The sequence below is a fragment of the Pezoporus wallicus genome, unplaced genomic scaffold (assembly GCF_028554395.1).
Source record: "Pezoporus wallicus isolate ANWC-B61680 ecotype Strahan unplaced genomic scaffold, APGP_CSIRO_Pwel_v1 contig_11153, whole genome shotgun sequence".
NCBI classification, from domain to species: Eukaryota; Metazoa; Chordata; class Aves; order Psittaciformes; family Psittacidae; genus Pezoporus; species Pezoporus wallicus.
The window spans coordinates 127814-150559 of record NW_026639099.1 but is presented as its reverse complement, the minus strand read 5'-3'; the positions used below and the strand labels follow the sequence as shown (position 1 = coordinate 150559).

The 22746-nt window shown below is 49.8% G+C and overlaps 3 protein-coding genes across 3 annotated transcripts; all 3 read right to left on the bottom strand.

Moving 5' to 3' along the window:
- Positions 1–471: 471 nt before the first annotated feature.
- LOC130601532 (protocadherin beta-15-like) lies at positions 472–22275 on the bottom strand. Its single transcript, XM_057413674.1, has 2 exons — positions 19770–22275; positions 472–574 (listed from the first exon to the last, which is right to left on the bottom strand). The coding sequence occupies exon 1, from the start codon at positions 22222–22224 to the stop codon at positions 19792–19794; it is 2433 nt and encodes an 810-aa protein (XP_057269657.1). The 5' UTR covers positions 22225–22275; the 3' UTR covers positions 472–574; positions 19770–19791.
- LOC130601533 (protocadherin beta-4-like) lies at positions 582–3195 on the bottom strand. The gene has a single exon (XM_057413675.1). It carries the CDS (start codon positions 3032–3034, stop codon positions 593–595), a length of 2442 nt encoding a protein of 813 aa, XP_057269658.1. The 5' UTR covers positions 3035–3195; the 3' UTR covers positions 582–592.
- On the bottom strand, positions 11580–14122 carry LOC130601531 (protocadherin beta-15-like). The gene has a single exon (XM_057413673.1). The coding sequence runs from the start codon at positions 14108–14110 to the stop codon at positions 11672–11674; it is 2439 nt and encodes an 812-aa protein (XP_057269656.1). The 5' UTR covers positions 14111–14122; the 3' UTR covers positions 11580–11671.
- Positions 22276–22746: the final 471 nt, after the last annotated feature.

Below are 22746 nucleotides of genomic sequence, written 5' to 3'. Positions count from 1 at the left end.
ATGGCTGGATGGGAGCATCTGCCTACTTTGATGTGTAGCCCTTGTGCAGCATAAGCAGACACAGCTGTACGCACAGACACAGTGACCAGAAGGAAAAAAATAGAGAGCCCACCCATCTCAGAGACATGCAGAGAAGAAAGAGCCCTATGATCATACATTGTCACACAGTACTCACAATGTCCTTGCTTTCCTGACACACGCATTTGAGTGAAGTTGTGGTTCGTCTACCCCATCACGCCATTGTGTTACAGCACAAAGGAGTTGGTCCAAAGTGTTGCCTGCCAGCAACTGAGACAAGAATTTGCCTGGGGTCCTGGCACTAATCCTAATCTGAAAGCAATTCAGACATGGCTGCACAGAGCAGAAACGTGATTTCTTGAGAGACCTTTAGTTTCTTTTGTTGGATTTGTACTTTTTTTGTTTGCTTGGGTTTTTTGTGGAGGTGAAGTCAGTATTATTTGTCACATTGTCTTCATGGGAAGTCACTGATGTCAACTGTAAATACAGATTTACTCTGGAGGTCACATTGCCACATGTCCTAGCAGGGATCCCTTCCTGTCATGAAACACGAAACCTCTTTGCCAACACCATGCTAGTTAAAAGAAAGACTATTGAACTGCTCTGCAGAAAGCATCCCAGGGTTGTCTGGTGCCGCGTCCTCTGCAGTGAGAGTGCCACAGGGGAAACTTTGCTCATTGTTGGTAACCCCACCTGTGGCATGAAGCTGTGGTGGCAGGCTGGGGAGGATGGGCTTCAAGAACTTGAACTCGCTGTTGCCAGAGCCCGTTGTGAGGCTGATCTCATAGCAATAGGCATGGGGCAGGGTCCTTGCAGCAGCCCCATCAGCCAGGCTGCTCTGTAAGTTGCTGGCACCATAAAGCACATGCCCATCCTTCAGTTCCTTTCTCTTGCACACCTTGCAAATGACAAAGGCTGCTGTGGCCACGAGAAAGAGGAGTGAGATGAAGACCAAAGAAATTATTAAATAGGTTGTCAGGGAGCTGCCGTCATCCTCTGTGGTCAGACTGCTGTGTGGCAGGCGCATGTCTGAGAAGTCACTGAGCAGGAGTGCACTCATTGCCGCAGTGGCTGACAATGGTGGCTGCCCATTGTCTCGCACCAGTATGACGAGCTTCTGCTTCACGGCATCTCTCTCTGTCACCGATCTCCTCAGTCGCACCTCCCCACTTTGAGCACCCACCACAAACAGTCCAGGATCAGTAGCCCTCAGCAGGTGGTAGGAGAGCCACGAGTTCTGCCCTGAGTCAGTGTCAACAGCCACCACTTTGGTGATGAGGTACCCTGCCTCAGCCATAACAGGAACCAGCTCACTGGATGGAGAGCTGCTGTCCTGTGAGGGGTAAAGCACCAGTGGGGCATTGTCATTTTGATCTACCACAACAAGGCAGATGGTGACATTGGCGCTGAGAGGTGGTGACCCCGCATCAGAGGCACTCACCATGACCTCGATCTGCCTCACCTGCTCATAGTCCAGGGGCCGCAGCACAAACACATCCCCATTCTCAGAGTTCACAGAGATGCAGGAGCAGGGAGGGTGCTGTGTAAGGTGGGCTGGGATCAGGGAATAGGTCACCTTGGCATTAGGCCCCATGTCGGCATCTACAGCACTGACGGTCCCAACGAGCACTGTGGGAACATTATTCTCACGTACATACATGGTGTATGATGTCTGGTTGAACACAGGTGCGTTGTCATTCACGTCGGAGATGTCCACTGTGAAGGTGTGGGTGGTTGTGAGAGAAGGTGACCCCGCGTCTGTTGCTGTGACTGTGAGGATGTACTGTGCCGTCTCCTCCCTGTCCAGTGCGCTGACAGTCACAAGCTCAAAGTAATTCTTATAGGCTGGCCGCAGGGAGAATGACAGTTGGTTGTCAAGGGCACAGGAGATCTTCCCATTGACACCAGAATCATCATCTTTAACAGTAAAGAGGGCGACCACTGTCCCAGGCAATGCATCCTCAGGGATGGGGCTGCTGAAGGAATTGACCACCACCTCTGGTGCATTGTCATTCACATCCACCACCTCCACCAACACTCTGCAGATTGCGGAGAGGCCCCCACCATCTGTGGCCCGCACTCTAAACTCATAATTCTTTGCTGCCTCAAAGTCCAGAGACTTTGTAAGTTGAATTTCACCACTTACGCGGTCAACCACAAAAACTGAGTGGCTCTGGCCTCCTGCTTGGCTGATCTGATAGGAGACGTCCCCATTAACTCCTGCATCCTGATCAGTTGCCACTACTCTGAGAACCACAGAGCCCTCTGGGGCATTTTCCAAAACCTGTGCAATGAAAACCTTCTGTGCGAACACGGGAGCGTTGTCATTTACATCTAGAACGACCACGTGGATTTGGGTGGTCCCACTCCTGGGTGGAGAGCCCCCATCTATGGCAATGAGACTGAAATCCATCTCTGCCTTCTCCTCCCTGTCGAGTGGCTTTTCCAAAACAAGTTCAATGTATTTGGCATCCTCAGTTTGAGTTCCAAAGTCAGTGCTGAAGTATTCATTCTCAGGAGCAATGCTGTAAGCCTGGATGCTGTTGCTGCCAACATCCAGGTCCTGAGCCACCTCCAAAGGGAAACGAGAGCCAGGGTCGCTCCTTTCCAGTATCTTAAGAGTGACCCGTTCCTCCGGGAAAAGGGGCGCGTGGTCATTGATGTCCTCCACGCCCACCTCCACCCGAAAGAACTGCACGGGGTTTGCCAACAGGAGCTCGAAGGGCAGAGTGCAGGTAGCGGACTGGCCGCACAGCTCCTCGCGGTCCAGCCTCTCGGCCACGACGAGGCGGCCGGTGCCCGGCTCTAAGCGAAGGTGCTGCCGGCCGTCCTCCGAGAGCAGGCGGGCGCGGCGAGCCGAGAGCTGCGCCGGGGCCAGCCCCGCGTCCTCCGCCACGTTGGCTACCACGGAGCCGCTCTCGCTCTCCTCGGCTACGGAGTAGCGGATGGGCTCGGCGCGAGCGTGCGGCAGGGAGAGGAAAGCACAGAGACAGAGCACTTGCCTTGCGGTCGCCATGGCGGGGCGGCGGACAGCCTCCGTGTCGGGGATCACCCGCGCAGTCGTCTGCGGTAAGCGGCGCCCGGCAGCAGCTCGCCGGAACGGTGGGCGTGCGCCCTTCCTCTGTCCGAGTCCGGCTTGCGGCCCGGAGCGCTGCCGCCGTGTCCCGGCAGCGGATGGTACGGGAACCTGGTCGCTCCCGCTGCCCAGCTCGGCTCTGCTGGTCTGAGTTCTGCTCTGCTCTGCTGGGTTGGGGAGAGCCAGGGTGGGCTCTGCCACATCCTCTCACAGCTGCTCTCCGTCGCCTTGGCCGGCAGCACCACCCTGCGGCCCGAGACGGGACTGCGTCTGTCGCCGCCCGCTGCTCGCGGTGTCGGCTCTCCCCACACACGGACTCGTGCGCACACAGGCGGCTGCCCGTCTCTCACCTGCATTGGGGGCCCGCGGCGGGATGCGCGCACACCGTGTCGGAGACGGCAGAGCCGGTCAGGAGGGCCGAGAGCCCTGCGGGACAGCCGCTTATCCCTAGGGCTCTGGGCATCGCCGGCACCTGCCCCGCGGTTTCTCTCGCTGCCCAGAGCCCGCCGCTGGCGACGTCCCGTAGGCGAGCCGTGCAAAGCGTGTCCGCCCCAAAGGTGAGGTCGGACCCGCAGAAGCGGGACAGAGCTGTCGGGAGGGGGGAGAATCCGTCCAACGGGCCGATGCCGAGGGTGGTTGTGCTTGCAGAGGCACGGGAAGTGCCTGCCCCCAGAATAGTCTCTCTGACCGCTCCTGCCCGCCGCAATGCTTCTTAAAGGGCGTCGTTGCTTTTTAAAGGGCGCCTTCGAGGAGCCCTTGGGAATGCTGTTTTCTCACCAGTAGCAAGTGGGTGCTGCCTACAGGTTCCTCACTTAAAATGAGCAGAATTTCTTCCACCAAAGGAATTGTGCAACAGAACACAGCAGATGACAGCCAAGGTCAATACCTGAAAGGATCTTGTAGCAGTTTCAAGGAGATATCGTCTCCCACGTCAGAAGTAATAGAACATGAGGAAATGGCTCCATTTTGTGTCAGGGAGTTTAGCTTTGCATCAACCACCACCACTTGTCAGACATTGAGCCGTTAACCACAGATCTTTGAGTGCAATCATCCTTGCAATTCCTTATGCACCAAGTTGTCCATCCGTCATAAGTATCTCTCCAGTTTAGGCAGGATGTCATTTGGACAGTGTCAAATCTTTGCACAAGTCCAGGTAAGTGACTCTTCCCTTATCCAGCAGTGCCATAACCCCATTGTAGAAGGCAGGAACATGAGGCCCTAGTGACAAATCTTATTTTACATGAGCTTTTCCATGCTTTCCAGGGAATATGCTCCGTGATCTTTCTTTGCATCAAGGTGAGACTGATGAGCCTGTAGTTCTCTTTTTTCCATTTGTAAAAACTGGGGTTATATTTCTGATTTTCCAGTCACTATGAACTTCACCCAACTGCAAGGAATTCTGAAACATGGTGGATAGTGGCTTGGCCACCTGCGTCTCTTCAGGTCCCATGAATTACTGCATCTTCATGTTCCTTTAGATGGTCTCAAACCTGATCTTCTATAGCAGGTTGTTCATCATTATCGGAGTCCATGACTTGCCCTTAGTGATTTGGACATTGATTCTGGAGCACTTGCCAGTGAAGACTGAGACACTTCTGGAGAGAAGCCTCTCCCTGGTTGCTAATTTTGCTCACCAAAAGCCCACCTCCTGGAGCTCCACCAAACACTTTCAAAGCAACAGGGATGCCATCTTTGTGACATTCATCTTCTGAAACTACTACACCTTTAGTGTCACACTTTATGCTGGAGAGCCTCACATTTGTTATCTGCAGCTGGAGCTTTCAGAAGAGTTGGGAAGGCCACTCTCTTAATATTGATTCAGAGAAAACTCCAGGAACAAACTTGCCAACAAAGTTTTCAAGCTGACAAGCAGGTATTCTTTATTGCAGCGCCGGGAGACACGGGGGATAGCTCCTCCTAACGTGTGTCTCCCAATTGCCACACAAGCCGTCCTTTTTATAGCCGCTGGGCACACATACATATTCACGAGGCTACGTATGGATTACATAATTTCCCAGAAAGTTCCCCGCATGCGTACAGAATTGTGGTGGTGGTCTCTGAGGGTCGTTTACTTCTTCCAACAATCTTCGTCACTTCTGGCAGCCTTTGAAGCATGCGCAGTAGATGCTCATATCAGTTTAATTGGTTCATTAGCACCAGAGATAATAATCCTCCTATCCTCCTACTCATCAGTTAGTTTAACTGTAGCCCATCCTGGACACCTGCGGTTCCCAGATACTCCTTATCCCTGTGTCCTGTTCTTATCCCTGTGTCCTGTTCTTCTAGACTGTTTTTCTTAAACTATGTCACAACTATAACGATTTATCTTGTGAGAATTCTCAGTATGTTCTCTAGCTGCACTCTCTATATTTTTTTTTCTCTATGTATCATGCACCTCAGTAATTTTCCATTGCTACTGTTACAAAGCCTTCAAACTTAACATTACTTAAAATTAATTCTAAAGGTTTCTATATTCCATTTTGTGATTTTGTGCCCCCTTGTCTCAAATTCCCCCCTTTTTCTGTCCTTTTGCAAATTCTTTTGCAACATTTTGTATATTACCATTACCATCAAAATTCTTTCTGAAATAATTTCCCATTTCTACTTGGTGCTTAATTTCATTCGTTTTCCAGTCGTAGACCGTTTACAACACCAGAGGGAACACTGTCTCATACCACAAGTAATCAATATTAAAATAATTAACATCAATATTCCTGCAACCAGTTGCCTCAACCAGGAGAGACTGGGTAACCATGAAGTTAACTTTTTCCATATTTCTTCAAAACCCTAGGAGGTGTCATCCATGGCCATTTCATGAAATATCTTCGTTTGTTTCCAAATTTCCTCCAGATCTGTTTCCATTCTGCCGCTTTGGTCTATATAGGAACAACAGCTTTCATTGATTATGGAACAAACCCCTCCTTGTGATGCCAATAACATGTCTAGAGCCATTTGGTTTTGTAAAACCACTTTAGAGAAGCTGGTTAAAATTGGGTATTACAGCAGCTAAGGTCCATGCCCCCTTCCAGTTGGGGTTTAGAGTCTTATAAGCATTTTCTCCACATAACCAATACCATCCTTTCCCTTTAGGAATGGGCCATCACTGAACTATGATACCATCTGTGTTAATAGTATGATTGCAATTTGAATGGTGACCTACATCTGTGGCATTTAAGCAAGATTTCCTACCCTGGTTCCTGGTGTAATACATCTTTGTGCACAGGTGTAATATTTATTACCTGGATTAGGATTAACTATTCCAAATTTTAACCTTTCCTTTGAATACAGATTGCTAGTGTTCACCCACAAATTTGTCCATGAGACAGTGTTAGGAACTGGAACTCCAATTAATGGGAGACCCAGGCTTTCTCCTGATTTAGGCAACTGTGCACAAACCCAACAGTCACTACAATTAAAAACATCAGTAACATTCTTCACTAATTTCAGGTATAAGTTCTGGTCCCAAGCTTGTGCGCCAGTTATCATATGAGTCCAAATTATGACCAATGCCATTTTATACATAAAGGTCCTGAAGGTTTGATCCGCCATGTCTTCTCTGGCTCTGGTGCTTTCTTAATTCTTGAATAATGTATCCAAGCAGGTTGTTTCTTTATCTTCACTGCTGTAAAGGTGGTCAGTAATATCTGGTACAGTCCGCTCCACTTCTCTAGAGGATCTAACTGAAAAATTCTTAACATAAACCTAGTCTCCAGATCTGAAAGGGTGAATCGGATAATCCAAACCTCTTGCTCTTGTCCCTACTATTCTCTTATTTATCTCCTCCAATTGTTTTCCCAGATTGATTAGAAACTGCTGGAGATAGTCTTCTCCCACTTCCTGAAGACTTTCTCCTTTAAACTGGGACTGATACGGTCTTCCATACAAAATCGCAAATGGACTGACCTCTTCTTTTGACTGAGGTTTAGTTTGAATTCTTAATAGAGCCAGTGGTAATGGTAGTATAAATTCATTTCCCGACATATTTTACTAATCTGTTGTTTAATCAGATGGCTCATCTTTTCTACTTGCCCACTGACCTGAGGCCTACATGGAACATGTAGTTGCCAATCAATTTCTAATTTTTTGCTAATTTTTTGTAACAATTTTGCACTAAAGTGTGAACCCCAGTTGGAAGATATTGCTGCTGGTACTCCAAAACAAGGTATTATTTCATTTAATAATGTTTTAATCACCTGTCTTGCATTATTTATCCTACAAGGGAATGCTTCTGGCCAGCCTGAAGAGGTATCCGTTAACACCAACAACTATCGATAACCCCCTTTTCTTGGTAATTCAGAAAAATCTGTTTGGCACTGCTGTCCCGGATGACTTCCTCTCCCAGTTGTCCCAATTTGATTTCTGTTTTCAGTTTTAGGATTATTCTTAAGATATAACTGACATTGCTTTGTCACTAATTGAACTGTGGTGTATAGATTCCTTCCTACAATTTGTTTGTCTAAATATTTATACAAAGAGTTGCTACCCCAATGAGTTTTATTATGTTCTTCCTGAACTAACTTCCAGAGTTGGTTATAGGGGATTACAATTCACCCATAAGGTATTTCAGCCCAACCCTCTTTATTTTCCTGTCCCTTTAGATCCTCAATCAATTTTCTATCCTCTTCTGAATACCTAGGTTTAGAAATTTCAATTGTTAGTTTGCCATCAGGGATTAAGGACATGATTTGAGATTGTTCGGCTGCTGGTTTGGCTTCAAACTTAGCCGAATTATTTCCAATTTCCTGATCAGAGTCACCTTGTTGATGTCCTTTACAGTACATAATAGCTACTTCTTCAGGTAGCTGAACAGCTTCCAGTAATTGTAGAATTTCTGTAGCATGTTTAATCTGTTTCCCTTGTGTGTTCAAAAGTCCTCATTCTTTCCAGATAGCACCATGTGCATGTACCACACCAAATGCGTATTTAGAATCAGTCCAAATATTTATCCTTTTATCTTTAGCCAATTCCAGGGCTCTTGTTAATGCTATTATTTCTGCCTTCTGGGCAAAAGTGTTCGCAGGTAAAGGTTTAGCTTCTATTACCTGTGAAGTGGAGGTAATGGCATATCCTGCCTTTCGTTTACCATTTTTCATGAAGCTACTACCATCAGTAAACCAAGAATCAGCATCTTCCAGAGGTTTTTCTTTTAAGTCTGGTCGGCTCGAATATAGTCTCTATGGTGGTCAAGCAGTCGTGTGTTAGTGGTTCTGTCGATTGTTCCTGCAAAAAGGATGCTGGATTCACAACGTTAGTGAGCACAATTTCTGTATCATCCTGTTCTACAATGGTGGCCTGGTATTTAAAAAAACATGAAGGAGATAACCAGTGGGCTCTTTTCTGTTCCAGGACTGCTGATACCACATGGGACACTAGCACAGTAATCTTTTGTCCCAAGGTGAATTTGTGAGCCTCTTCAAGATTCATGACGACTGCTGCCACAGCCCTTAGGCATCCAGGCCATCCTTTGCTCGTTTCATCCAGCTGTTTTGAAAAATACGCCACTGCCTTTCTGTACAGTCCTAGTTTCTGAGCAAGGACCCCCAAGGCTATTCCTTGTTTTTCATAGGGACATCTGGGAAGTCCCAGAGCTGGAGCTCTCATTAACTCTAAATTTCTAAAAGCCTCCTCTGCTTTATCAGTCCAGTCCAAAGAGGGAGGGTTTTCCCTTCAACAGTTCATATACTGGTCCTACCAGAACACCATAATCATGGATCCAAAGTCTGCACCATCCAGTCATTCCCAGGAATGTCCAGAGCTCCTTGACGGTCGACGGTCGTGGAGTCTGGCAAATGGCTTCTTTTCTGGCAGTCCCAAGTTCTCTCTGTCCTCCTGTTATTTCATATCCTAGGTAGGAAACTCAGGTTTGGATTAGTTGGGCCTTTTGTCTGGTTACCCAATAACCAGTCCCAGAAAATTCAATAATCCCACCATTCACTGGACACATTCTTCCTGTTTCTGTAGCAATTAACGGGTCATCCACATATTGTAACAGAGTCCCTGTCTGAGCAGGTGGCTTTCATGATTCTAATTCTCGTGCTGATTTTCCAAAAACTGCTGGATTGTTTTTAAATCCCTGTGGTAATACTGTCAAAGTTAAGTTTTTCTTCCTGTGTCAGAATTTTCCCATTCGAAAGCAAAAAATTTTGGCTTTCTTTGGCCAATGGTAAGCAAAAGAAATGGTATGACATCTGGAGGCAAGGTCTGTCATTGCAGGTAGCTTATAGAGCTGTGGTTCATATATGAATGAAGACCCAAGAAGCCAAAACTCGATCAGTTGAAACTGGCCAATGTTGTGTTAGGTGACAAAAATGGCTTTTTAAGTATGTTCATAGCAAGAGGAGTTTGAAAGAAATAGAGTGGTACTTGTGGAAGATGGTCCCTCCCTGAGTAACAGGGACTAAGGAGTAGAGAAGACTGTGCTTTTCTTGCCTCAAGTTAAACTGTTAGCCCCCTGGGCTGCCCAGTCCCCTGTCACAGAGGACAGTCCCCTGATCGTCCTGACTGGAAACTAGCCAATGTTCTTCCAGTCTGCAAGAAGGTCACGAGGAAATCTTTACTCATGAAAGCAACTACAGACCAGTTGGTCTCACCTCAGCGCCTGGACAAAATATGGAGGTCTAAGGTCACCTGCCTCATTGATGAAGAGAAGGGGGTGGATGTAGTTTCTGTGGATTTTAGTCTAAACTGGGCAAGCGGAGGTTGGAGGGAAGCTCTACAGAAAGGAAACTGCTGGGGTTGCTCCTGTGCACCACGAGCCAGCAGTGTGCCCTTCCAGCCAAGGTGACAAACCACATCCAACAGACAAACACAAGACATAATTATCAGCATTGATGTGGCCTCACCTTGAGTATTGTGTGCTGTGCTGAGTGCTCCAATTGAAGAAGCATGCGAGGGTCGGCTTCCTAAGGAGGGGAAGTGGAGAAGGAGGCACTGAGCTCTTTTCCCTCATATCCAGTTACAGGATGTGTGGGAGCAGTTCAAAGCCACACCTGTGGAGGACTGGACTTGACATTATGAGCATTTCTTTCCTGAAAGAGTGGTCAAACACTGGAAGAGGCTTCCTAGAGAGGGGGTCAATGGCCCAAGCCTGTCAGTGTTTAACAGGCACTTGCACACTGCCCTTAAAACATTTTTTTGATCAGCCCTGAAGTGGTCAGATAGCTGGAGCAGAAGATCATTCAAAATGAAGTACTTTGTCCTGGGTTCAGCAGTAGCAGACAGTGTTCTCCTTCTCAATAGCTGGTGCAGTGCTTTGTTCCTGACTTTCAGCCTAGGAAGAATGCTGATAACACCAATGTTTTTAATTGTTGCTAAGTAATGTTTACTCCGACCAAGGACTTTCTCAGTCTCATGCTCTGCTAGGGAGGAGGGGAAGCCAGGAGGAAGCAGAGACAGGACACCTGACCCAAACTGAGCCTCTAGCCAAAGGGGTATTCCATACCACAGCACATCATGCCCAGTAAACAGAGGAGAGTTAACCAAAAGGCCCAGATCGCTGCTTGGGTTGGGCTGAGTATCAGTTGGCAGGTGGTGAGCAATTCTATTCTCTCCCCTTGTTATTTCACTTATCATTATTATTATTGGTGGTAGCAGTAGTATTTTTGTGTTATACCTTAGTTATCGGACTGTTCTTACCTCAACCTGTGGGAGCTGCATTCTTTTAATTCTCCTTCCCACCCCTCCAGGAGCAGAGGAAGAAAGAAAGGGGGGATTGAGCTAGCTAGCAGCTGCATGGTTCTGAGTGGCCAGCTGGGCTTAAACCATGACATGCTTCTAGTGTATCCTAGTCTAGTCTTGCCTAGTCTAGTCTAGTCCATTACATTTTATCCCAATACCATTTGTGCTGCTGTATTCCCCGGGCAATCTCAAGAAGACAGCCCACCCAACCACCCCCTTATGGGCCAATGGAAGACCTCAAGTGTTTTGCTGCTCTTCCTTAAGGAAAAGACTGCTGCACTCAAAAGGTCAAAACAACTTTCTGCTTCGCTGGAATGATGTGCAATGGCTGGATGTGCGCAACTACCTGCTGTGATGTGTAGCTCTTGTGCAGCTTAAGCAGACACACAACCACTGTATGGACAGACTCAGTGCCCAGAAGGAAAGACACACAGCATTTCCATTTGAGACAGAGAAATTTAGAACCCAGAGGAGAAAGAGCCATGTACTCACATCACATCGTCACACAGTGCTCAAAACATCCTTGCTTTCCTGACCCACAAGGAGGGCTATGTGCATTTCAGCATGGTTGTAGTTTGCGTTACAGCACAGAGGAATTTTCCATGGTCTTGCCTGCCAGCAACTGAGATGAAATCATAGCTGGGGTCATGGAACTAAAAACATCCTCAAAGCATTTCAGAATTGTATTTTCACCTCTATAACAAAGGTTTCCTAAATGAGGCAGTCTTAATTTCTTTTGTTGTGTTTTATTCTGTAGGAGAACTCAATATTTTTCCTCACTTTGCAGGAAGTCATTGATGCCAACTGTAAATACAGATTTACTCTGGAAGTCACATTGCCACATGTCCTAGCAGGGATCCTTACTGTCATTAAATGTGAAGCATCTGTGCCAACACCATGCTAGTTAAAGGAAAGACTATTGAACTGTTCTGCAGAAAGCATCCCAGGGTTGTCTGGTTCCATGTCCCCTGAAGTACCAGGGCCACAGGGGAAATCTACTTCATTGTTGGTACCCCCACCTGTGGCATGGAGCTGTGGTGGCAGGCTGGGGAGGATGGGCTTCAGGAACTTGAACTCGCTGTTGCCAGAGCCCGTTGTGAGGCTGATCTCATAGCAATAGGCATGGGGCAGGGTAGCTGCAGCAGCCCCATCAGCCAGGCTGCTTTGCAAGTTGCTGGCACCATAAAGCACATGCCCATCCTTCAGTTCCTTTCTCTTGCACACCTTGCGAATGACAAAGGCTGCTGTGGACATGAGGAAGAGGAGTGAGATGAAGACCAAGGAAATGATTAAATACATTGTCAGGGAGCTGCCCTCATCCTCTGTGGTCAGGCTGCTGTGTTGCAGGTGCATGTCCGAGAAGTCACTGAGCAGGAGTGCACTCATTGCTGCAGTGGCTGACAGTGGTGGCTGCCCATTGTCTCGCACCAGTATGACGAGCTTCTGCTTCACGGCATCTCTCTCTGTCACCGATCTCCTCAGTCGCACCTCCCCACTTTGGGCACCCACCACAAACAGTCCAGGATCAGAGGCCCTCAGCAGGTGGTAGGAGAGCCACGAGTTCTGCCCTGAGTCAGCATCAACAGCCACCACTTTGGTGATGAGGTAGCCTGCCTCAGCTGAAATGGGCACCAGCTCACTGGATGGAGAGCTGCTTTCCTGTGAGGGATATAGTACCAGTGGGGCATTGTCATTCTCGTCTACCACAACAAGGCAGATGGTGACATTGGCGCTGAGAGGTGGTGACCCTGCATCAGAGGCACTCACCATGACCTCGATCTGCCTCACCTGCTCATAGTCCAGGGGCCGCAGCACAAACACATCCCCATTCTCAGAGTTCACAGAGATGCAGGAGCAGGGAGGGTGCTCTGTATGGTGGGCTGGGACCAGAGCATAGGTCACCTTGGCATTAGGCCCAATGTCAGCATCTACAGCACCAACAGTCCCAACGAGCACTGTGGGAACGTTATTCTCACGTACATACATGGTGTACGATGTCTGGTTGAACACAGGTGCATTGTCATTCACGTCGGAGATGTCCACTGTGAAGGTGTGGGTGATTGTGAGAGGAGGTGACCCCGCGTCTGCTGCTGTGACAGTGAGGATGTATCGTGCCGTCTCCTCCCTGTCCAGTGCACTGACTGTCACAAGCTCAAAGTAATTCTTATAGGCTGGCCGCAGGGAGAATGACTGCTGGTCCTCAAGGGCACAGGAGATCTTCCCATTGGAACCAGAATCCCGGTCCCTGACAGTAAACAGGGCAACGACTGTCCCAGGCAATGCATCCTCAGGGATTGGGCTGCTGAAGGAATTGACCACCAGTTCCGGTGCATTGTCATTCACATCCACCACCTCCACCAACACTCTGCAAATTCCTGAGAGGCCCCCACCATCTGTGGCCTGAACACTAAGCTCATAATTCTCTGCTGTCTCAAAGTCCAAAGGTTTTGTGAGTTTAATTTCACCACTCATGGGGTCTATCGTGAATGCTGAGTAGCTCTGGTCTCCTGCTTGGCTGATCTGATAAGATATGTCCCCATTAACTCCTGCATCACGATCGGTCGCAACGACTCTGAGAACCACAGAGCCCTCTGGGGCATTTTCCAAAACCTGCCCAACATAAAGTTCCTGTGAGAAGATGGGAGCATTGTCATTTACATCTAGAATGACAACATGGATTTGGGTGGTCCCACTCCTGGGTGGAGAGCCCCCATCTACTGCAATGAGACTGAAATCCACCTCTGCCTGCTCCTCTCTGTCGAGTGGCTTTCCCAAAACAAGTTCCAGATACTTCTTGCCCTTAATCTGACTCCCATAGTCAACACTAAAGTACTCGTCAGGAGAGATGCTATAAGCCTGGATACTGTTGCTGCCAACATCCAGGTCCTGAGCCACCTGCAGAGGGAAACGAGAGCCAGGGTCGCTCCTTTCCACTATCTTAAGAGTGACCCGTTCCTCTGGGAAAACGGGCGCGTGGTCATTGATGTCCTCCACGCCCACCTCCACCCGAAAGAACTGCACGGGGTTTGCCAACAGGAGCTCGAAGGGCAGAGTGCAGGTAGCGGACTGGCCGCACAGCTCCTCGCGGTCCAGCCTCTCGGCCACGACGAGGCGGCCGGTGCCCGGCTCTAAGCGAAGGTGCTGCCGGCCGTCCTCCGAGAGCAGGCGGGCGCGGCGAGCCGAGAGCTGCGCCGGGGCCAGCCCCGCGTCCTCCGCCACGTTGGCTACCACGGAGCCGCTCTCGCTCTCCTCGGCTACGGAGTAGCGGATGGGCTCGGCGCGAGCGTGCGGCAGGGAGAGGAAAGCACAGAGACAGAGCACTTGCCTTGCGGTCGCCATGGCGGGGGGGCGGACAGCGTCTGTATCGGGGATGGCTCGCGCAGTCCTCCACGGTAATCGGCGCCCGGCAGCAGTGTGCCCGAAAGGCGGCCGTGCGCCCTTTTCTCTGTCCGTGTCTGGCTTGCGGCCCGGAGCGCTGCCGCCGTGTCCCGGCAGTGGTTGTTGGTACGGGCTTCTGGTCGCGTCCGCTGCCTATCTCGGCTCTGCCGGGCTGGTCTGGGCTCTGCTGGTCTGGGTTCTGCTCTGCTGGTTTGGGCAGAGCCAGTGTGGGCTTTGGCGACCCCCCTTCGCAGCTGCTCTCCGTCGCCTTGGCCGGCAGCACCACCCTGCGGCCCGAGACGGGACTGCGCCCGTATCCTCCCTCTGCCCGCGCTGTCGGTTCGCACCGGCACACGGACCCGTGCGCACACCAGCAGCTACTGGGCTATCACCCATTTTGCGGCGCCGCTGCCGGATGCGCGCACACCACGTCGGGGATGGCAGAGCCGGTCAGGAGGGCCGAGAGCCCCACGGGGTCGCCGCTGCATCCCGAGCGCCGGGCATCGCCGGCACCTGCTCTGCGGCTTCTCTCGCTGCCCAGAGCCCGCCGTGGGCGACGTCCCGGAGGCTACCCGTGCACAGCGTGGTCTCCCTAAAGGCGAGGTCGGACACGCAGAAGCGGGGCAGAATCCGTCCAAAGAGCCGATGCCGAGGTTGGTTGTGCTTGGAAAGGCACGGAAAGTGCCTGCCCCCTGGGTAGTCTCTCTGACCGCTCCTGCCCACCGCAATGCTTCTTAAAGAATGCGCCATTTAAGGGCGCCTCCGAAGAGCCCGAGAGGAAAGCAGTGTATGAAAGTTCTCAAGTGCTGGAAAGAGACTTTCGTCCTCTCACTCTGTAACAGCCGTGATAATACCTCAAGCAGTGCATCAGACACCTGGCCCATCCAGCTGGAACGACCCGAGAAGCAGCAGTTTTACAGCAGGAGGTGCTGATTCCTTGTTATCTCCGGAGGAGAGACACACCGACTTTCTCAAATGTCTTTCGCAACTCTTGTTACAGCTGTCACTGTCGGAGGAGATTAGCATCCAGAATCCTATATCCCCTTAGATATGGAGAACCCTGAGCAAAGTAGCTTCACACAGGACTCCAGACACGCACTGCTTGCCAGATAGACCACACTCAGGGAAAAGAATACTCCCTTACAGCTTTTCAAGCCAGTTTAGTTTCCTGCCAGATGGCAGTTTGTATTCATTTCCACTGTCCCAGGTAAAGAAGTTCCTATGGCGACTGATTGCTCGCTGGTGGCTTTATCACCAGTAGCAAGTGAGTGCTGCCTGAAGGTTCCTCTCTTACAATGACTTGTTTCTTCTTCCACCAAAAGATTTGTGCAACAGAACACAGCAGATGACAGCCAAGGCCCATGCCTGAAAGGAGATTGTAATGAGGGTGCGGTCAGTCTCTTGCAAGCAAATGACAGAACGTGACAGCCTCAATTTGTGCCAGGAAGGTCTAGATTGGACGTTAGGAGACCACTAAAAGGGTTGTCAAATGTTGGCACAGGCTTCCTAGGAAAGTGGTGGAGTCACAATCCCTGAACATGTCACTTTCGGACATAGTTTTGTGATCCACTTGGCAGTGTTAAGTAACCGTTGGACTCAATGGTCTCAAGGATCTATTCCATCAGATTTTCATGCTCAGGTTGACTGGATAGCAGAGTCTTTGCTCAGCGCATCTTTATACCAGAGCCTTGTAGAAGGAATGGCTGTAGTCCTCGGCATTTCTTAGAATGGAGAAATCTCTGAATGGTTTGGCTTCAAAGGGACCTTAAAGCTCATCTTGTTCCAACCCTCTGCCATGGCCAGGAACACATTCTGCTTATTGTGGTTGCTCAAAGCCACATCCAACCAGGCAATGGGTGTGACATCAAACCACTTGCTCCAGTCCATCACCAGCCTCACAGGGAAGAACTTCTCCCTAAAATCTAATCTACCCTTTTTCAGTTTAAAGCCATTACCAGTTGTCCTATCACTAGATGCTCCTGTATTCCTCCTTTTGGAAATCAGTCACCTCGAACCCTCACTTCTCCAGGCTGAACAACCCCAGCTCTCTCACGGTTTTCTCATAGAAAGTGCTCCACTCATCTGATCATCGTGACACTCTTGTTGACTCACTCCAGCAGAACTATGTCATTCATATGTAGTCAGCCTAAGATCTGGAAGCATGCCTTGCTAGGTCACACTTAGCTTTGCATCAAGCAGCACAACTTGTCACTTGGACATCAAGCCATTAACCACAAATCTTTGAGTGCAATCATTCTTCCAATTCCATATCCATTCTAAGTAAATCCATCATATAGATATTTCTCCAGTTTGAGAAGGATGTAATGTGGGACAGAGTCAAGTCTGCCCAAGTCCAAGTAGATGACAGCATTCAGTCTTCCCTTATGGACCAATGCCATAACCCCATTGTAGAAAGCCATCAAATTGTTCAGGGATGTTAGTGAGGCCATGTCGGCAGGCACCAATCACATCCATGAGCCTTTGCGTGCATTCCAGGGAGATCTGGTCCATGATCTTGCTGAACAGACTGATCAGCCTGTAGTTACCTGGTTCTCTTTGTAAATATGGGGGTATGTTTCCCATTCTGTCATTGGGATCTGATTCTGGCTGACATGACTTCTGAAACATGATAATATCTTGGCCACTTGCATCTCTTCAGGTCCTGTGTATTCCTGCATCCTGTTCTTTATATTGACTCAAACATGATCGTTTCTACAGTGTTATTCTCCCAGTCCATGACTTGCCCTCTGTGGCTTGGGTGATGAGGCTAGAGCACTTGTCAGTAAAGACTGAGACATTTGCGGAAAGCCTCTCCCTGATTGCTGTTTTTTCTCACCAAATGTTCACCTCGGTGCTGCCCAAAACACTTCCAAAAGAACAGGGATGCCATCTTTGTGACATCCATCTTCTGAAACTCCTACAACTTTAGTGTCACAAACACTTTGTTCTGAAAAGGCTTACACTTGCCATCTGCAGCTGGAGCTGTCAGGGCAGGTCATTCTTGCTACCTCCCTGCTTTGCAGACACCAAGGCACACCCAGAGTCTCTAGGAAGGCAGAGGACAGGTCACCTCAATCTGCATAAAATGCCATAGCAAGACAGTACCAAGGAGACCCGTAGAGGTCTGCCAGCAATACCCTGGTTGCTACAACTTTCCTGAAGGTTCTGCCAGCAACATCTCCCAGCTCAAGAACTGTACCAACTCAACCTTACCTCAGACAAGGGACATGTGAAATACTCCTGGGTCTTTGGAATCTAGAAGAAAGTTTTTCCAGAAAGAACAGCTCTACAATGACTGATCACTCCACACAAAGCACTTGGATGTTATTTTGCTTTTACACATAAGAGTCTCTCACATTACAAAAGCACAGTTTATAACTGCAGTACAACACACCGTGAGGGCTTCCAAATATTCCATGCCATGCTGCCTTCATACAAACAGTCCGCTACTATACACAGATGAGAGAATTCTTAAAAGGAAGATACAATACTCAAAGAGAAGAAAAGGCAATGAGAATGCAATTGTCTAATAAAAAGCGCAGAAAATCATAATAGTACATCTTTCCACCCCCGCCTGCATTCAGAAACAACAACAACAAGGCCAAATCCAAAGTCCCTTTTCTGATTTCATCTCAATTCCACCTTCAGAAAAAGTCCCTTAAATCAGCTTGTGGAGTTTCCCTACAATATAACCCAGGGCAAGGAACATGTTCTCACAACTGATTATAGTCTATAAGCAGGCAATTCCATGTGCCAAAAGTCAAGCTTTTGGGTCGGAAGACCAGCTCAGCTGAACAGGAAACTGTGAAGCTCCAGAGGAAAAATAAATGGTATGGCATCTGGAAGCAAGGTCTGGCATTGCAGGTAGCTTACAGAGCTGTCATTCGTATACACATGGAGAAGACAGGAGAGGCCAAAACTGCATCACAGTTGAAACTGGCCATTGTTTTAGGTGAGAATGGCATTTTTTAGTACATTTACAACAAGTGAAGGTCAAAAGAAAACATTAGGCTGGTACTTGTGGAAGGTGATCCCTCCCTGAGTTAACAGGGACTAAGAAGAAGCCATTCAGTGCTTGTCTCAAGTTTAAATTTAATCATTAGCCCCCAGGGCTGCCCAGACCCCTGAGATTTTTGACTAGCAGCTAGCCAATGTCATTCCCGTCTTCAAGAGGGGCATGAGGCAACTACACAGGCAACTACAGACCTGTTGGTCTCACCAACAGGTGAGAAAACAGCTCCTGAAAAACATATGGAGAAGATTATACTGGGTACTAAGGTCACCTGCCTCATTGATGAAGAGAAGGGGGTGGATGTAGTTTCTCTGGATTTTAGTCTAAATTGGGCAAGCAGAGGCTGGAGGGCAGCCCTGCAGAAAGGCAGCTGGTAGAGGTACTGATGGGCTGCAGTCTCAGTAGGAGCCAGCAGTGTGCTCTGGCAGCCAAAATGACAAACTTCATCCTGTTGGCATCAAAACCAGCACAATGTCACTCACAAGACTTGATTATCCCCCTGCATTCAGCATTGGTGTGGCCTCACCTTGAGTACTGGGTGCTCTGCTGGGTGCCACAATTTAAACAGCATGTCAGCTTCCTAAAGAAGGGCGGTAGAGAGGGAGGCAATGAACTCTTCTCCCTTATATTCAGTAATAGTGGGTAAGGTTTAAAGCCACACCAGTGGAGGAATATACTTGATATTAGAAGCATTTCTTTCCTGAAAGGGTGGCCAAACACTGGAACAGGCTTCCTAGAGAAGTGATTGATGACCGAAGCCTGTCAGTGTTTAACAGGCATTGTACAATGTCCTTAGAAATATGCTTTAACTTCTGTAAGCTCTGGTGAGGCAGCTGGACCAGGTGATCACTGCAGGTGCCTTCAAAATGAAATATTTGCAGTTGAGTCTAGTCCATTACAATTTATCAAAATACCATTTGTGCTGCTGTATGCTCCAATCCCAAGGAGACAACCTATCCCATCACTCCTTATGGGCAAATGAAAGATCTCGTTATCCCTTGACAATGAGAATGCTGTACTCAAAAGGTCAAAACAACTTTCTCCTTCTCTGGAATGGTGTGCAAAGGCTGGATATGCGCAACTGCCTGATTTGATTTCTAGCCCTTGAGCAGTGCAGCCAGGGACTCAACCAAGATATTGACAAAGTGACCAGCAGAAAAAATACACAGAGCCCATCCAGCTCAGACAGAGACAAGCAGAACCCGGATGAGAAGGGGCCCCATACACCACATTGTTACATGGTACAACATACTTGCTTTCATGACTCGTGCATTTCAGTGAGGTTGTAGTCTGCCCGACTGTGTCATTGCATTACAGCACAAAGAAATTAGTCCATAGTCTTGCCTGCCAGCAACCGAGACAAAAAATTAACTAAGCTCCTGGAACAAATCTCAATCTCAAAACATTAAAGCAATAGCTGTAACAGAGCTAGAACATTCTATTGCCTGAGTGAGGGAGCTTTAGTTTGTTAGGTTTTGTTGTAGAAGTAGTAACTATTTTTTCTCACATGTTCTTTTGAGAGAAATCAATAATTGCAAATGCAGATTAATTCTGGAGGCACCATTGCCGCATGTCTGAGCTGGAATCCTTTCCTGTCAGACACTAAACCTCTGTCTCTACCAACCCCATGCTAGTTAAAGGAAAGACTATTGAATTGCTCCGCAGAGAGTGGAGGGTTGGCTGGTGCCACGTCCTCTGCAGTGAGATTGCCACAGGGGAAATCTAGTTCACTGTTGGTACCCCCACCTGTGGCATGAAGCTGTGGTGGCAGGCTGGGGAGGATGGGCTTCAGGAACTTGAACTCACTGTTGCCAGAGCCCGTTGTGAGGCTGATCTCATAGCAATAGGCATGGGGCAGGGTCCCTGCAGCAGCTGCATCAGCCAGGCTGCTCTGTAAGTTGTTGGCACCATAAAGCACATGCCCATCCTTCAGTTCCTTTCTCTTGCACACCTTGTGAATGACGAAGGCTGCTGTGGACACAAGGAAGAGAAGTGAGATGAAGACCAAGGAAATGATTAAATATATCGTCAGGGAGCTGCCCTCATCCTCTGTGGTCAGACTGCTGTGTGGCAGGCGCATGTCCGAGAAGTCACTGAGCAGAAGTACGCTCAGCGCTGCAGTGGCTGACAGTGGTTGCTGACCGTTGTCTCTCACCAGTATGACGAGCTTCTGCTTCATGGTGTCTCTCTCTGTCACCGATCTCCTCAGTCGCACCTCTCCATTCTGGGCACCCACTGCAAACAGTCCAGGATCAGTAGCCCTCAGCAGGTGGTAGGAGAGCCATGAGTTCTGCCCTGAGTCAGCATCTACAGCCACCACCTTGGTGATGAGGTAGCCTGCCTCAGCTGAAATGGGCACCAGCTCACTGGATGCAGGGCTGCTGTCCTGTGAGGGGTAAAGCACCAGTGGAGCATTGTCATTTTCATCCACCACAGAAATGTAGACAGTGACACTGGCACTGAGGGGAGGTGACCCCGCATCAGAGGCACTCACCATGACCTCTATCTGCTTCACTTGCTCATAGTCCAGGGGCCGCAGCACAAACACATCCCCATTCTCAGAGTTCACAGAGATGCAGGAGCAAGGAGGGTGCTCTGTAAGGTGAGGTGGGACAAGGGAATAGGTCACCTTGGCATTAGGCCCCATGTCGGCATCTGTGGCAATGACGGCTCCAACGAGCACTGTGGGAACATTATTCTCACGTACATACATGGTGTACAATGTCTGGTTGAACACAGGTGCATTGTCATTCACATCGGAGATGTCCACTGTGAAGGTGTGGGTGGTTGTGAGAGGAGGTGACCCCGCGTCTGTTGCTGTGACTGTGAAGATGTATCGTGCCGTCTCCTCCCTGTCCAGTGCACTGACAGTCACCAACTCAAAGTAATTCTTATAGGCTGGCCGCAGGGAGAATGACAGTTGGTCCTCAAGGGCACAGGAGATCTTCCCATTGGAACCAGAATCCCGGTCCCTGACAGTAAAGAGGGCGACCACTGTCCCAGGCAAGGCGTCCTCAGGGATGGGGCTGCTGAAGGAATTGACCACAACCTCTGGTGCATTGTCATTCACATCCACCACCTCCACCACCACTTTGCAGATTGCAGAGAGGCCTCCACCATCTGTGGCCTGAACACTAAGCTCATGATTCTCTGCTGCCTCAAAGTCCAGAGACTTTGTGAGTTTAATTTCACCACTCATGGGGTCAATCTCAAATGCTGAGTGGCTCTGTCCTCCTGCTTGGCTGATCTGATAGGAGATGTCCCCATTAACTCCTGCATCACGATCGGTTGCCACTACTCTGAGAACCACAGAGCCCTCTGGGGCATTTTCCAAAATCTGTGCAATGAAAACCTTCTGTGCGAACACGGGAGCATTGTCATTTACATCTAGAACGACCACGTGGATTTGGGTGGTTCCACTCCTGGGTGGAGAACCCCCATCTACGGCAATGAGACTAAAGTCCATCTCTGCCTGCTCCTCCCTGTCGAGTGGCTTTTCCAAAACCAATTCAATATATTTATCATCAGACTGAGTCCCATAGTCAACACTAAAGTACTCGTCAGGAGAAATGCTGTAAGCCTGGATACTGTTGCTGCCAACATCCAGGTCCTGAGCCGCCTGCAGAGGGAAACGAGAGCCAGGGTTGCTCGTTTCCAGTATTTTAAGAGTGACCCGTTCCTCTGGGAAAACGGGCGCGTGGTCATTGATGTCCTCCACGCCCACCTCCACCCGAAAGAACTGCACGGGGTTTGCCAACAGGAGCTCGAAGGGCAGAGTGCAGGTAGCGGACTGGCCGCACAGCTCCTCGCGGTCCAGCCTCTCGGCCACGACGAGGCGGCCGGTGCCCGGCTCTAAGCGAAGGTGCTGCCGGCCGTCCTCCGAGAGCAGGCGGGCGCGGCGAGCCGAGAGCTGCGCCGGGGCCAGCCCCGCGTCCTCCGCCACGTTGGCTACCACGGAGCCGCTCTCGCTCTCCTCGGCTACGGAGTAGCGGATGGGCTCGGCGCGAGCGTGCGGCAGGGAGAGGAAAGCACAGAGACAGAGCACTTGCCTTGCGGTCGCCATGGCGGGGCGGCGGACAGCCTCCGTGTCGGTGATTGCCCGCGCAGTCCTCTGCGGTAAGCCTGCGGTAAGACGTCTGCCCTGCAGCTGCTCGCCGGAACGGCGGACGTGCGCCCTTTCTCTGTCCGAGTCTGGCTTGCGGCCCGGAGCGCTGCCGCCGTGTCGCTTCAGCGGGTAGTACGGGCTTCTGCTCGCGTCCGCTGCCCAGCTCGGCTCTGCCGAGCTGTGTTCAGCTCGACTGCGTCGGGCTGGGCAAAGCCAGTGTGGGCTCAGCCACCTCCCCTCCCAGCCGTTGTGCATCGCCTTGGCCGGCAGCACCACCCTGCGGCCCGAGACGGCACTGCGCCAGCTGCCCTCAGTTTTCTCCTCTGCTAGCCCCGGAGCACCGATCTGTGCTCACAGGAGAGCCTGCGGGCGCTCGCCCACGTTAGGGCCCCGCAGCAGGACGCGCGCACACCGCGCAGAGAGTCCCTCGAGGCCGCCGCTGCATCCCGAGAGCGCCGGCATCGCCAGCCGCTGCCTCGC

Coding starts and splice junctions, on each gene's coding strand:
- LOC130601533 (XM_057413675.1), bottom strand. CDS start 3,034: ATGGCGACCGCAAGGCAAGTGCTCTGTCTCTGTGCTTTCCTCTCCCTG.
- LOC130601531 (XM_057413673.1), bottom strand. CDS start 14,110: ATGGCGACCGCAAGGCAAGTGCTCTGTCTCTGTGCTTTCCTCTCCCTG.
- LOC130601532 (XM_057413674.1), bottom strand. CDS start 22,224: ATGGCGACCGCAAGGCAAGTGCTCTGTCTCTGTGCTTTCCTCTCCCTG.